At 48.3% G+C, this 16,211-nt stretch overlaps 1 protein-coding gene across 3 annotated transcripts in view; it reads left to right on the forward strand.

Moving 5' to 3' along the window:
• Window positions 1-16,211, forward strand: part of LOC308087534 (NACHT, LRR and PYD domains-containing protein 12-like) — a 135,356-nt gene that overhangs the window by 55,121 nt on the left and 64,024 nt on the right. For all 3 annotated transcript variants that reach the window (XM_080431469.1, XM_080431471.1, XM_080431470.1), the window contains exons 10-11: window positions 4,710-4,805; window positions 5,220-5,290. In XM_080431469.1, coding sequence (XP_080287595.1) covers window positions 4,710-4,805; window positions 5,220-5,290 — 167 coding nt within the window. The remainder of the gene's footprint in view (window positions 1-4,709; window positions 4,806-5,219; window positions 5,291-16,211) is intronic.

The following is a 16,211-nucleotide window of genomic DNA, read 5'->3' on the forward strand; positions in this document are numbered from 1 at the left end:
AAAGGGTCAGCGAGTTCAAGTTCCTCGGAGTACACATCGAGGAGGACCTCAAATGGGAGACGCACTCCACACACGTGAGGAAAAAGGCTCAGCAGCGACTGTACTGGCTCCGCCGCCTGAAGAAGCTCGGAGTAGGACGTCGCATCCTCAGGCTGTACTACAACAGTTCTGTTGAAGGCATCCTAACAGGCTGTGTCACGGCCTGGTACGGGAACTGCACTGCCCGAGAAAAGGTCAGCCTACAACGAGTAGTGCGATCGGCAGAGCGGATAATGGGAATCGAGCTCCCAGCGCTCCAGGAACTGTACAAAAAGCGGTGCGTGGTCAAAGCCAAGCGCATCATCAAGGACAAGCACCACCCAAGTCACAGACTGTTCAACCCCCTACAACGACCGCGACCGGGCAAGGGGCTCTACCGCAGTATCAAGAGTTCCACCACCAGATTTTGGTGTAGTTTCAATCCAGCTGCTGTCAGAATGCTGAATGGGGCATTAGCCTGGATGAGTTCAGCAGCCTGACAGCAGGCGGCGCAGACTTTTCTGGCTCTTCCTGAACACACCTGTGGATTATACCAGGGACAATGACTTGGACTTTAGCCCCCCCTCGGACACACCTGTGGACCACACCAGGTACAAATGACTTTTTGTTGCACTCCCTCATGGAGCTACATGCGGATTATACTAGGGTCAGTCCACTCTAGGTGGACACGCACTGACCTTTTGCACCTTAATCCCTTGTATAACGCACTGACTTTTTTTGGGTCTTTTTTTTATTGTGCTCCTTTTCCTCTAAGCACCTTAACGTCCATTGTCTATCATGCACAGTATAAGTATAACATGCACAGTATACAATACATTGCTGCTATGCTCAGGCACCTTAGTTTAGTTTTTAGTTTTTTTTATTATCTCAGGTAATTTGTAAATATGTAGATAACTTGTCTGGCCTTCTGTTGCTCTCTTGTTTTGATCTCCTTCCCACCTGCCCCCCACCCTCTTCTTCTCCCCCCCCCCCCTCTTCTTTCTATGGAAACTAACGTTGCGATGGGAACGATGTACAAAAAAGAATTTCACCCACTTTTTTACCTTGTAAACCTGTGATGTGACAATAAAACTGATTCTGATTCTGATTCTGATTCTGATTCGTTTCCTACGTCGAGTCCGTCGTCAGTCATAATCGCGTTCCGAAGTTGCCAACCGCGTTGCAACCCGTTCGACCAGGTTCAGCCCGGTCGGACCGCAACTTCGCTTTCTGGGTCGTTACATAGTCGCCAGACACCACCGCATTGCGACCATAGCGACATTCACGTCACCAGACCTTGACCTCACTGCTCACCACCGCGGCGCACTCCGTTCGGCCAGGTTCGACCCAAAGTGCATGGATAGGCAGCCAACAGCACTGAACTCAATTCTTATTATTAAAAGTTCTCTATAATCTGTGAGGTGTCTATTTTCATTCGGTGTATCAGTCATGATTTTATTGTCTCTCAATCCGACGATATCAAGCGAAAATCAAGTGTCGGGACTCGGGAGGCGGACATTTTGAAAGACTCATGTTCCCAATTTAGGTGGCATTTCAAATACTTATTCCTTCATTAATCCAGTGCAATAAAATAAAGGTTTCACAGGATTTCTTCCTAGCTAAGAAGTGAAACGGGTATGCAGCAGCTAAGTGCGGCTGCAGAGTTCATGTGTAACACTGCGTGGGAGTTATCAAAAGTTATCAGGGATATCAAAAGTAAAGTTCTCAACAGTCCTGAAAAGTAAGGCCCAGGCCGGAGAATTACCATAATTAAAATAAATGTTTTAACACATCGGGTGCCAGAGGTTTATTAAAATATTATACGTTCAGTGCCTGCATTTCTTCCATCCACTTACGTTGATACGTTTCGTGCTGTAGAAGCCCCGACGCGGAAGTGCATGTAAACAAAGCCTGCATGCGAGACGGTGGAGGGTCCCGACTAATGCCTGGAACAATAATATTTCTAACGCGATCCTCCATTGCAGAGTGATCGCCGATCGAATCCAATCACCTGCCAAGTAGCTTGAAAAAATGAAAACGCCGTCTGTCAAAGATTCTGCTTCCGAAGTCTCAGATGGAAGTGGGCTGTGAAACAAATGTGTGTCGCAAGCTTCTTCCATTTGACGGAGCCAGGTTAATGCTTCCCCTGGTTCTCTCAGAACTGATCAACTACATTGTAGAATCCAGTCTCAGTTCCGATGGTCCTGCCATCTTCCGTCTCGTAGGTATGAGCAACCTGTGCCAGCAGTGTTTGGAGCAACTGGGTGTAACCTCACCTACTGTCAACTCTACCAGACTAAAGGAAAAACTGATGGCAGAGCTCCCTGAACTTAAGCCTTACAGAAATAGCAGAGATGAAGCTGCTGAAATCTCAGAGGAACTTCCATGGCCAAGGCTGCAAAAATCAATGAAAAAAATAAATTAAATAATACATTATATCACTATCTGCTCTGCTAAGGTTTTTTAGCACCCATTTTTAAACAAATGGGTGCCATCATGGATTTTTGAGTGGCCAGTGCCTTTTTCCATAAGAGTGGCCCTTAGAGTATGTGTGCCAAATTTCATCCTTGTATCACAACCTGAAAGATTATATCACTATCTGCTTCACTACGGTGGTGGCCATCTTGAAAAAAATGGTCACCATCTTGGATTTTTGAGTGGCCAGTGCTCTTTTCCATAAGAGTGGCCCTTACAGAGTATGTGCCAAATTTCATCCTTGTATCACAGCCTGAAAGATTGTATCACTATCTGCTCCGCTAAGGTGGCGGCCATGTTGAAAAAATGGTCGCCATCTTTGATTTTTGAGTGGCCAGCGCCTTTTTCCATAAGAGTGTTTTCAACTACCTCTAGCTAAAAATGTTTTGAGATATTCCATGTGATCATAGTCATAGCACAAAATATTCTGTGGGTCCTCAAAGATGAGTCAGAATGGTCAAAATTCCTGGCACTGACAGCAGCCTGTTCTAGAAAGCCCTCTGGCAGGGAATGTGTTAACTTGAATTAATGTTGGTTCATGTTATTAAGGAGACTTAATCGGGAAGATATGAGTCAGGAACAGAGTGTTGTGGGATTGCAGTTATTCCAGAGGTGACAGAAACAGCTTAATAGAGAATACCTGAGCACTGAGACTGACCCAAACCTAAGGACAGCCTTGACTAGGTACAGACTCAGAGAACACAGCCTTGCAATAGAGAAAGGCACCAAAGACAGACCTGGCTCCCAAGGGAAGACAGACTGTGTACCCACTGCACCCACTGCACACAAAATCTGGAAACAGCTACACTTCCTAACCACCTGCCCACTGTACCAAGACATCACAGACACATACTGACCACCTGCCCACTGTACCAAGACATCACAGACACATACTGACCACCTGTCCACTGTACCAAGACATCACAGACACATACTGACCACCTGTCCACTGTACCAAGACATCACAGACACATACTGACCACCTGTCTGTACCAAGACATCACAGACACATACTGACCACCTGTCCACTGTACCAAGACATCACAGACACATACTGACCACCTGTCTGTACCAAGACATCACAGACACATACTGACCACCTGTCCATTGTACCAAGACATCACAGACACATACTGACCACCTGTCTGTACCAAGACATCACAGACACATACTGACCACCTGTCCACTGTACCAAGACATCACAGACACATACTGACCACCTGTCTGTACCAAGACATCACAGACACATACTGACCACCTGTCTGTACCAAGACATCACAGACACATACTGACCACCTGTCCAATGTACCAAGACATCACAGACACATATTGACCACTGTACCAAGACACTTGTGTGTGTGTGTGTGTGTGTGTGTGTGTGTGTGTGTGTGTGTGTGTGTGTGTGTGTGTGTGTGTGTGTGTGTGTGTGACAAACATACTGTTGTGTCATTACAGAGGTGACAAACAGAGTGTTGTGTCATTACAGAGGTGACAAACAGAGTGTTGTGTCATTACAGAGGTGACAAACAGAGTGTTGTGTCATTACAGAGGTGACAGAGTGTTGTGTCATTACAGAGGTGACAGAGTGTTGTGTCATTACAGAGGTGACAAACAGAGTGTTGTGTCATTACAGAGGTGACAAACAGAGTGTTGTATCATTACAGAGGTGACAAACAGAGTGTTGTGTCATTACAGAGGTGACAAACAGAGTGTTGTGTCATTACAGAGGTGACAAACAGAGTGTTGTGTCATTACAGAGGTGACAAACAGAGTGTTGTGTCATTACAGAGGTGACAAACAGAGTGTTGTGTCATTACAGAGGTGACAGAGTGTTGTGTCATTACAGAGGTGACAAACAGAGTGTTGTGTCATTACAGAGGTGACAAACAGAGTGTTGTATCATTACAGAGGTGACAAACAGAGTGTTGTGTCATTACAGAGGTGACAAACAGAGTGTTGTATCATTACAGAGGTGACAAACAGAGTGTTTTGTCATTACAGAGGTGACAAACAGTGTTGTGTCATTACAGAGGTGACAAACAGAGTGTTGTGTCATTACAGAGGTGACAAACAGAGTGTTGTGTCATTACAGAGGTGACAAACAGAGTGTTGTATCATTACAGAGGTGACAAACAGAGTGTTGTATCATTACAGAGGTGACAAACAGAGTGTTGTATCATTACAGAGGTGACAAACAGAGTGTTGTATCATTACAGAGGTGACCAGAGTCAGAGAGCAGAGTCTCCAGCAGCCAGCTATTCTATGGAACAACATCCAGACATCAGAGATGAACCTGGACCTTCACACTCAAAGTAAGATCACTGATCAGGAAACACACACACACACACACACACACACACACACACACACACACACACACACACACACACACACACACACACACACACACACACACACACACACACACACACACACACACACACACACACACACACAGTCAGGGCATAATGTCCTTTATTCAAACCTTTATTCAAGCATCATTTTACTAGTTCAGTATTTACTATAGAACTAGTACTCAACTAGTCTGTTACCGTCCATCACTAGTTACTAGCTTCAGGTAATCACCATAATGAACGTGTGTGTGTGTGTGTGTGTGTGTGTGTGTGTGTGTGTGTGTGTGTGTGTGTGTGTGTGTGTGTGTGTGTGTGTGTGTGTGTGTGTGTGTGTGTGTGTGTGTGTGTGTGTGTGTGTGTGTGTGTCCACAGAGAGAGGAACAGCAGTACTGAGGATCCATCCAGGTGTTCAGTGTGTGACCATCCCACCAGCATTGTACAAAGTAAGGCCTGATGTATTTGCGTGGCAGCGCACTTTTTCAATTGATTAACTCTTATTAACATGGTCACATGGTTAACTGTGGGGCTTACTAGCATTGATAGACTAACTGTACATTCACTTCATGAATCAAAAGCAAAATAGACAGACTGCTGCTGCTGGCCAGTGTTGCCAGATTTTGCAAGAGAAATAAGCAACTAGGTCTATGAAAAAAAGCCCAGAAGAAGCAGCTAAGCCACATGACCACTTTAAACCTATACATAGGTTTTGAAAATAGCAGATCTACAAGCTCACAACGCGTTGCGACAAATGTGGAACGTTTTTTAAACTGGTCACAGGACTGAGGGGTCCCTGGCACAAAATATTTTCAGATGGGGGTCCGCGAACAAACATTAATTTGGAGGTCCTTGACATGACAATGTTTGAGAACCACTGGTTTAAACAACATTTATGAAGGAAGCCCAAATACGTAACTACACTTTAGAAACAAGCCCAAAAAAACCTCAACCCGCAGTATTTACAAGCAACTTTACAGAAAAACAAGCCAAAAGTTGCTCATAATAAGCGGACATGGCAACGTTGCTCCCGCTTCTTGCACGCCAGCTGTGTAAAGTACATTTACTCAAGTACTGTAAGTAACATTTTGAGGTACTTTTACTTTAAAGGAATATTTCCAATTTTCAGTACTTTTACTTCTACTCAGCTGCATCTCAGAGGCAAATATTGTACTTTTACTCCACTACAATTATTTGAAAACTAGGGGTTACGTAGGTAACCCCAGTTTTCTTAGTTTCGTAGTAAGAAACGTACTTATGGGATATCATCGCCCCCTGGCGATGCACAGAGCACAACACATACACTCCCGAGAACAATCTTCGATTGGACAGGGTTTTGTGACGCAAACCGGAAACCGGTTGGGCTATAAGGCCCCCAGCATCACAAGGTTCATCCTCTGAAACCCTTCACTCTGCCTGCTAGCTGAAGCACACAGAAGGGGGGTGTCTGGTAAGTTTCTTACTACGAAACTAAGAAAACTGGTGTTACCTACGTAACCCCTCGTTGTTCTTTCGTTTCTTTATAAGAAATTTACTTATGGGACACATACACGCCCCCCCTGGGGAGTCCCATGTGCAACCCTATCCAACCTGTACGCCCAAGGAGGCCAAAAAGATCATGCCCCCAAGCAAGATCCTGACCCCCAGACGTAAGCCCCAAAGGGACGAGGAAAAGGGAACAGAACAGGAGCCTATCAGATGGTTCTGATGGCCCCCTCATGGAGAGCCAGGCTCCCGTCCTACCCTCGTCTTCCAGGCCGGCCCTGCCGGCCTCAAAGGAGCATAAAAAGGGGACATCAGTCAGGGGAAGGGCAAACCAGCCCTAGCTAGTGCCAACCGTCCCCGACCACATCCCCAATCAGGCCATGCCATGCATGGCACCTTAGGTGCCATTCTGGTTGAACCAGAGCCACAGAGGCCACACCACAGTGAAAGCCCCAGGCCGGACGACCGGCAGTAAAGATCATGTTCCCAAGGGACATGAACCACCGGTTCGACCACCTCTGGTCCATTACCGACCCCTCACAGGCCAGACCCACAGGCCCAGAGCCCTGGGGGTTTCGTGAAATTACCGCCTTGCCTCAGGAGGTCCCTGACAGGCGGAAGAGGCCATGGCTCAGCGTAGAGGAGGGGAGAGATCTCTGACCCCCATGTTCCCCCCGCCGGGGCCACCAGCAGAACCGTCCTGCCCTGGACCCTGACCCGCTCCAAAACGGAAGGGATCAATTCCAAAGGAGGGAAAGCATACAGCAGAACGTCCGGCCAGACGTGTGCCAGCGCGTCCACCCCCAAGGAGGAATCCTTGTGGCTCAAGGAGAAGAAGCTTGGACACTTGGCGTTTTCTTTGGACGCAAACAGGTCAACCTGAGCCTGACCGAACCTGGACCAAATCCAGTTCGCCACCTGCTGTTTCAGGGACCACTCCCCATACCGGAGTTCACCCCTAGACAGCAGATCCGCCCCGCTGTTAAGGAGACCCGGTACATGGGAGGCGCGTAACGAGGCCAGGCGCAACGTGCTCCACAGCGTCAGTTCGCGTGCCAGATTATCCAACACAACAGAGCCCAGGCCCCCTTGTTTGTTGACATAGCACATCGTTGTGGTATTGTCCATTCTAACCAGAACATGACATCCCACAACGCAGTCCTCGAACCGTTGGAGGGCGAGGAAGACCGCCAACAACTCCAAGTAGTTGATGTGGTACTTCTTCTGAGTAGAAGTCCACACTCCCCTGGCTGAGTAGCCGTCATGGACGGCCCCCTAACCCGAGAGGCTAGCGTCCGTGGAAACCACTTTTCGTGACACTACCTCGCCCATCCTGACCCCACCGGACAGAAAGGACGCCTGAGACCATGGCTGCAAGGTCGTTACGCACCAGGGCGAAACCACCACTTTTCGAGATTTCATGGTGTGCGGTATCCTAAGACTCCGCATCCACCGCTGAAAAGGCCTCATGTGGAACCTGCCCAGCTGGATCAGGTGTATGGCCGAGGCCATAAGACCCGCAGCCTGCATGCACGTTCTGTACGTGACCCTGCGCCCTACGCGTAAGGAGCGCACACATGCCAGGAAACCAGCCACTCTGTCTTGAGATAGGCGCGCCACCAGCGTGGAGGAATCCAAGGCAATCCCCACGAAGGTGGTCTGCTGGGATGGGATCAGAACACTCTTTTGAGTATTGATCGTAAATCCCAGGGACGTTAGGTGCGCAATGGCCAACTCCGTGTGCCGTGCGACCTCCTCCCTCGACCCCGCCGCCAGCAACCAGTCATCTATGTACGTCGACAGACGGAGACCCTGCCGGCGTAGCGGGGCGATAGCCGCGTCCGTGCATTTCACGAAAACCCGAGGGCTCAGTGACATGCCAAACGGGAGCACCGTGTATTCGTAGATTTTGCCTTCAAAGCCAAAACGTAGGAACTTCCGGTGCGCTGGGTAGATCGGGACGTGAAAATAGGCATCTTTCAGGTCTATACTCGTCCACCGATCACCCTGCCGTATCGATCGTAACAACTTAGCCGTTGTTAGCATTCGAAAATTGAAGACCTTCAGGAACTTATTCAAACCTTTCAGGTTCAGAATAGGTCTCACGCCCCCCCCCCCTTTCTTTTTCACCAGGAAATATTCCAAATAGAAACCTAGCCGGCTCTGATTCGGAGATAACTCTCTGATGGCACCTTTGCCCAGTAGAGACACAACTTCCTCCCGCAGCGTCACAGCCGCCTGGCCCGATGCTCCGGAGAAAATGACCTCTTCCGTCAGAGGAGGTCTACAGGAAAATTGCAACCTATAACCCCGTGTAATCGTGCGTAGCACCCAGGGGTTCGGTTTACAATCTTTCCATTGTACCAGGCAACGAGCCAGAGGGTTCGTGGGTTTGGAGGGGGTCAATGACGTCATCAGCTCCGAAGAGCGCTGCCCCGTTACCAAGGTAACCGATGAAACTGCCGGCCCGACTGTAGTAGCCAGCGGGAGGGCGTCCACGGGGGGCAGTAGCGGTGGCCCTCGTCTGCGTCTCGACAGACGTGAGGGACTCACCACTTCGGAGGACGAGTCCATTTCCATGGGAACCGGAGGCGTCGTCACTCCTTTCGACTGGACAGCGGAACCCTGACTCGGATGAGTTGCTACCCGGAATGAAACTCCCGTCCCTCTCGGGGGGAGGTGAAGGGGTAACACCAGGGTCCGTTGGTCCGTCAACTTCCGCCTCTTGACGACCGGCATCTTAGGAGGGTCGACCGGGGCGGGCCACTTGCATGGAGACGTTGTTGCTACACGGAACAAAACTTTCTTCCCACTAGGGGAGTTTTGACGGTGCAACACCAGGGCTGACTAAAAACTACATTTCCGCCTTCTCTTGTCCGCCATTTTAGGGCAGGAGAGAGAGGCCGCCATTTTGGCTCTCGACCGTCCTGCAGATGAGCGTTGCAGCCAACTGCCGGACGAAAGAGGTAACTGCAATGTCGCAGTTGGAAATGTTTTATTCACAGAAGGCCCCTGTTTCACATTGTGAAAACAACACTCTGGTGACATAAGATTCATAGCAGAAAATTGTATTACCTGCGATTGATTCATCATGTTCATGGCACGCACAGGAGATGTCCCTGCAGTGTTCGGAATGCCGTCCAGGGCTCATAACATAATTTTGAGGACAGGGCACCCCACCGGGGTACGATCCGCCTCTAACATTAGTATGAGAAGAAATGAGTATTTGTGGTTTCGGCAACAGGTTTATTCCACACACACAAAGCACATTACACACATCAGACTTAAAGGACAGCATGGCAACTGAATTGTCTATAGCGTCTCTTATAGTCTCTGTGTTCCCGCGGAGCCGCCCGTGGCTCTGTCCGTTGGGGCAGGAAGAGCGCCAGTTCTGGTCCCCAAGTGTGGAGCTGACCCCGCATGATGCCGTCAAGTGGCCGTGACGGGATCAGCTGTAGACTGTCACTTGCCCCTCCCTTTGCGACCGGTCCCGAGGCCCTTTCGGGAGGGTTTGATTGGAGGGGGTGTTTCGGCGTCCTGGCGCAGCCTCACGTCCATCGCACCGAAGGAGCCGCAGGAACGATCCCAGGAACTGGTCCTGGCAGAGGACGACCTGGATGCTCCTTGCCTGCGTCCAGCGACGGCGGCGGCGAGGAGATTCGTAGCCGTCCCTTGCCTCTGCTGCTCCTCCGCCTGCGTCCTCCCGATCAGGTCCGCGCCGCTATCGAAGAGGTTGTGGGCCTGGAGTGGGAAGGCGATAAGTCCTGTAGACACGGTCGCCCCCACCGTTGTGGCCAGGTCCGGCCACTGGGCCCTCTCCAAGTCCGCAGTGAGGGCCATGGCCCGACCCGTCCATACCAGGCTCTGGCAGGTGCAGAGGATTGCTATCTGCATTAGCCTCTCTAACTCCGTCGCGTCCGCCACCCATTCCTCGTGGACCGCCGCCGCAGGCCTCTGGTCCGCTAGGGGTTTCGCCACCAGCTCCTTTAGCCTGACTGCGGCCGACCCTTGTAGCAGCGACACTGCGTTTAGCATCTCCGCCGCCAAGCCCGAGGCTTTGAAGATGGCGTTGTGGGCCGCGGTGCGTAGTTGTCTGGTGCGTTCGGTGAAAATGGGCCTATGTCCCGGGCCCACTCCCACCGAGCCTTCCCTTGCCCTTGCTATCCTGGTCGCCAGGGTAGGGTCCATGGGTGGAAGGCTTCGGTTCTGCCCTGCCCCGCCGCCAGGCGTGATGCAGGGCCGCGCGGACTCCCACCGCCTCGGGCAGGAGCTTCGACGCCACCTGCCGGGGAGCAAGGGGCGTCAGACCTTGGAAGCCCGGGATGGGGACCCCGACCGAGGCCCTCGCCGTCTCTAGTGGCTGCTCCAAGCCGCACCTGGAGGTAGCTCTCCTGAGCACCGCCGACACTGGCTCCAGAGGCTCCCTCACCCGGATAGGAGCCATCACCCACGGTGCTGGTGCGGGAGCCTCTGACCAGGCCGCTGCTGCAGTCGCTGGGGCCTCTGCTGGCGCTGCTGCAGGAACAGGGGGCTCCGGACTGGACCTCGGCTCGTCCCGTGTTCGCCGGGGTGAGGGCTCGACCTCCAGGAAAGAGGGAGGCCTGCAGTCTTCCACTGGTGGTCCACTGGCCTCAGCTGGAACGGCGTGGTCCGCTACAAGCGACGGAGGCGCCTCTTCACGGACCTTCCTCCTGGCCCCACTGGAATGCGGTGCCTCCTGTGGCAAGCCCGATCCGAGGCCTGTGCTTCGCACCGACGCCATGTGGCCCAAGGCGAGGCCGGCGTCGGCGCTAGCACTGCCGCCGCTGCTGGAGGCCGCCAGGCCCCGGGCCCTCTTGAGGCGGCCTTGCAGTTGGCGGACCGTGAAGTCATCACACGCCCGGCATGCGTCTTCGTCGCCTGCCTGGTCGAGGGCGAGCCAGGCGTGGTTCGGCCCCAGGCACAGGATACACAGCCGATGGCGGTCGTCCGCATCCTGCTAGGCCGCAGACTCGTGGTTCTTCCATCTTCTTCGTCCTCTCGTTGCCACGAGGCGAGTAGCGCAGCTAAGCTAAGCTAGCTTGCTTTTAGCCGTTTGGCCTAGAGCGGCCTGTAGCCAATGCTAACGGCGTTAGCCTAAGTTAGCGCACCTCGTGGAGAAAGACTGAGAGGATAGGAAAGTATGCAGGAGCGTTTCTAAAATTAACCACGATAAACTTTTAAAACACGAAAATTCAATTCAAACAACTTTATTTTCCTTTCGGAACTTCGTTTGTGCAGTGGTTAAAAGACAAACATACATATGTGACTGGGTACAATGGTTTATGCCGCAAGTGATCATTTTCCATTTTCCATTTTTTTTACAGATTATTAAAGTAGAGAATATAAGCTTTCATATGATGTATCATTCATTGAAATTGGACAATATTTAAAGAAGATGTGGTCATTTGAATCTTGTTGAACCTTAAACCCCAAAGCAGAGAAATTGCCCTGCAAAGATCCTAGAGATTTTAACACCTCAGTGGCCCAGAAATGGGTGTGACAATGGGAGGGACAATAGGTACTCAACCCCACCCCTAATCACTCCCCCACCCCTAACCACTCCCCTACAGGAGTGACAGTAGGTTAGCTGTCAACACTAGAAACACACTTGACAAGACAGACCTGCTTTTAAATTTCTAAATGTACAGTGAAACAGTACATTATGTGGCAGCTGGACATAAACCAGGAAAAATTCCCAAAGGGAAGAATAAAGTCACCTAGAACTAGAAAAATCATAAGAATAAAAAAGAGAGGAGAATTGAACTAGTTTGTTTATTTTCACATAATTGATAACATCCTCATTTGCCATGTTGGCCAAATCAAAGAAAACTGTATTTCAAAAATAAATGTCATCATGCTAAAATTTCTGTAATAAAGTATGAAAACATAATGGTCATAGGCCTATACAATATTGCACTTTCCATGGGACTGAGGATAATAAAGGATATACAGTTTAATATTGCACTGGTTATTGTGGTAAAGAGTCAAGTAACAGTCAATATACTGTACTGTATGTGTAGGGGGCAAGTGGGAAGAGAGATCAAACAAGAGAACAACAAAAAAGCCAAAAGAGTTATCTACATATTTACACTAGTAGCCTACCTGAGATTAAAAAAATGTGACGATGGTGCCTGAGCATAGCAGCAATGTATACTGTGTACAGTATGATATACATATGGACGTTGGTTAAGGTGCTTAGAGAAAAAAAAGAAAAGCACAATAAAAGACAAAATAAAGTCAGTGCTTTATACATGGGATTAAGGTGCAAAATGTCAGTGCGTGTCGACCGCATAATCCACATTAAGTAGCAGTTCCATGAGGGAGAAAAAAGAAGTCACTTTTACCTGGTGTAGTCCAAGTCATTTTGTCCCTGGTATAATCCACAGGTGTGTTCAAAAAAAGTGAAGTGTAAACAGTTCTTCCTTATGTAAAATGATGCTGTGTTGGTGGGAGTGTAGAGCTATAATCGGACAGTCTTCTTCTTCGGGGCTGTGGATTTTGGTTTAGGGCATGTGGTGTCTTTTGCATCATCAGCACAGAATTCTCTGATTTTTGCAAACAAATACTCCTGCCGTGCCATGTCGAGTCCAGGTGGGGGTTGCACCGGAACACCATCTGCTGGCGGGAGGACATCAGTAGTACTTCGGGAGGACATCAGAGTACTTCTTCCACCACTGGATGTTTAACACTGTACCTGTGGAGAGCGTGGTTTCTATTTACTGTTCAGGGATCAGATCCGGTCTAAGGCCCGCCCATTGTATCCGCTAATGTTCGCATACACATACATTGACGCACACAAACTATTTCCGTATCCGGAGCTCTAAACTGGATGTTGATATACAGTAAACAGTGTTTAGTAGCGCTAAAAGGCTGTGTCCGTTCGACGTTAAACTAAAAACTAAAAGCACCGTGCCGCGACAATATTAACAAGACATAGGTAATAATAGCATAGATTACACTGTAACTCACCCATAGACGAAGAGAAATGTAGTGCGACAAACTGCAACAGTATTCACAGAGTAGCTTGATCTGATGAACTGTCGCTTTCCATTGGTTTTCCTCCTGGTGCTCTGAGTCATTTCGGAGTCATTCATGCACGTCCGTATAATCCCCATAAGAACCATGTCTCTCTGGTCTTTCGACAATGCTGCCATGTCCATTCGAGATTCCCAAATCATGTCTGGATCCAATTTTTTACTACAAGACACAGACGGGTGTTCTGAGTTCTCCTTTCGCCTGTCATGACATTTGCAATCAAAGTTTCTAATCTTCTCCATTTCTGCTGGTCGATCAGTGTCCACTGCCACATTATTCACTTCTGCACATAGTAACAGCGGGGCGATGCCGACGTGTACGCCACCGGGAGCAGCTGTCCCACCAGTTTCATCCTCCTCGTTGTCACAACACAAACTGCTGTCGACTTTATCAAAAACTGTGCCATCGTCTTCCTCTTCATCGTCGGATTCGTCCGTGATCTCTAAGTCAGAGTCACTGCCACCGTGTATGAAATCCAAAATAAATGCATTCAGAATGCTGTCCTCTGTTTCACCATTCAACGCGCTAACCAAGCGTGCTGACGCGTTACTTGCCATTTTGAAGAATGCTGTGTGTTTACTAACAGAAACACGTTGTACTTATGGGGGCTGTACTAGAGAGAGAAACCGGAGAACAAAGCCTAGCCAGGACCAATTGAAACCACTCTATGCAAATCTCGGCCGAGTAAGTCAGTCTCCACCCCCCTCTCCACACGCAAAGTAACACAGAGACTTGCTCTAAGCAGCCTAGTAGATCCTACTTTGCCCTACAAATGTAACCATTTAATGATTCTCCCACGACTATATTTTGCAATAGAAACCTTCTTTAACATTCGAACTGTTTTAATATTAAAAAAAACGAAAAACACAAAAAAAAAAAACGAAGCTAAATTCTCATTTTCACTCTGTTTCCACAAAAGCGACTTGGGGAAGGTCTCATTGTATTCAGTCACATATAGTCAATACATATATACCTATGTCACTATAAAAGGCACAAAGTTCATTTAAAACTACTACTTAAAAGCATGATAAAACTTAAAAGCATGATAAAAAATTATATATTATATTGCAACCCATGTGTTAGCGTGTACACTACTAGCGTCCATCAGGTGGAATAGTCCAACGTGTTTGAGGGAGGGAGGGAGGGAGGGAGGGGGGGGGGGGGGCTCCACCAGACCTAGATGTTCAGCAGTCTGATGGAGGTAGGTACAAAGCTATCTGAGCCCCTTTTTGAGAGTTTCGAAGCTCTGTAACGACGGCCTGAGGGCATCAGTTTGTAGTGTGTATGAAGTGTGTGTGTATTGTCCTGAACTATTTGAGAGGCCTTCTTTACTGTCCGTTTCTTGTGGATGCTGCTGAGTGGCTCCTGGTCCTTCCCAATGATCTTGAAAACGCCCGTAGAGCGGCAATCCGTGCCCTCGCTGCAGGTTTGCTGGGATTCGTCGAAGTTTATCGTAGTCGCTAGTTCGTGTGTTCTTTCAGGACTCGTGTGCATTCACTGTAGCAGAGTGAAGGAAGAGGATGAACCTTGTGACGCTGGGGCCTTTATAGCCCAACCGGTTTCCGGTTTGCGTCACAAAACCCTGTCCAATCGAAGATTGTTCTCGGGAGTGTATGTGTTGTGCTCTGTGCATCGCCAGGGGGCGATGATATCCCATAAGTACGTTTCTTATGAAGAAACAAAAGAACAACTTTAGTTACTAGTTACTTTACGATTTAGTTTAATATTACAAAACATACATTAACCACTTCAGCCCTATATACATTTTGGCCATTTGAAAATAACAGATCTACAAGCTCACAATGTGTTGCGATGCGAGCAACGCATTGTGAGCTTGTAGATCTGCTATTTTCAAAATAGCAGATCTAGCATAATGAGTACTTAAAGGTAGGGTAAGTGATATTCTTTGGTTAAAACAAAAAGTATTTTGTTAAAAGTTTAAAATACTATATTCTGATAGTAATCATTGCTATAGAGTGTTTTTTCAGTAACAGATGTCTCCCTGTCTCTCCAGCTCTTTAATAAACAGAAAATACATTTTTAGGTGTCAAAATCTCAGCCAATCAGGAGAAAGTACCCATTTTTAAGCTTAATTTGTATAGTGTTCCAGTTCCAATTTTGTCTGCTCATTTCTTAGTGTCATCACTTCCAATTTCACTTGTTTAATCTATATCCTGATTGAGTTCTCTGTCCTGGTTGGATAAAATTGGAAATTAAACTGAAACTGAAACGAAAATGCATTTTCTGTTTAATAAAGAGGTGGAGAGACAAGGAGACTCCTGTTACTGAACAAACACTCTATAGCACTGAGTACTATCAGAATATAGAGCTATTTAACACTTATTTTAACCAAAGCAAATCACTTACCCTACCTTTAAGTACATTTTATACTTTTGTACTTTTATTCAAGTACAGTCACGGCACGGCGGCCAATTCTGTACATTGATACATGCTGTACTCACCATAGATGTCCCTCCAACGTCTCCATGTATTATCATCCTTTCCAGTTGATAACATGCTATCTAAATTACTTTTGAACCTTTTCATTAATTCACCATTTCTTATTTCCTTATTTTCAATGTGAAACCAGTGTTGCCAGTTATGCGAGAGAGAAACAAGCAACCAGGTCTATGAATACATGCGCAAACGCATCGATTAAAAAGCATACGTGGCTTGTTAAGTGATAACCTGGCAACCAGTGTTGCCAGGTTTTGTGCGAGAGAAACAAGCAACCAGGCAGACTTGACAACACTGCGAAACTACACAGACAGTGACAAGGGGTGGGAGAGCCCGGCAACCCCTAGCGGTAGTGTGGGGGAGTGCAGACTC

The sequence above is a fragment of the Gymnoscopelus braueri genome (assembly GCF_963280865.1).
Source record: "Gymnoscopelus braueri genome assembly, chromosome: 1".
Lineage (NCBI taxonomy): Eukaryota > Metazoa > Chordata > Actinopteri > Myctophiformes > Myctophidae > Gymnoscopelus > Gymnoscopelus braueri.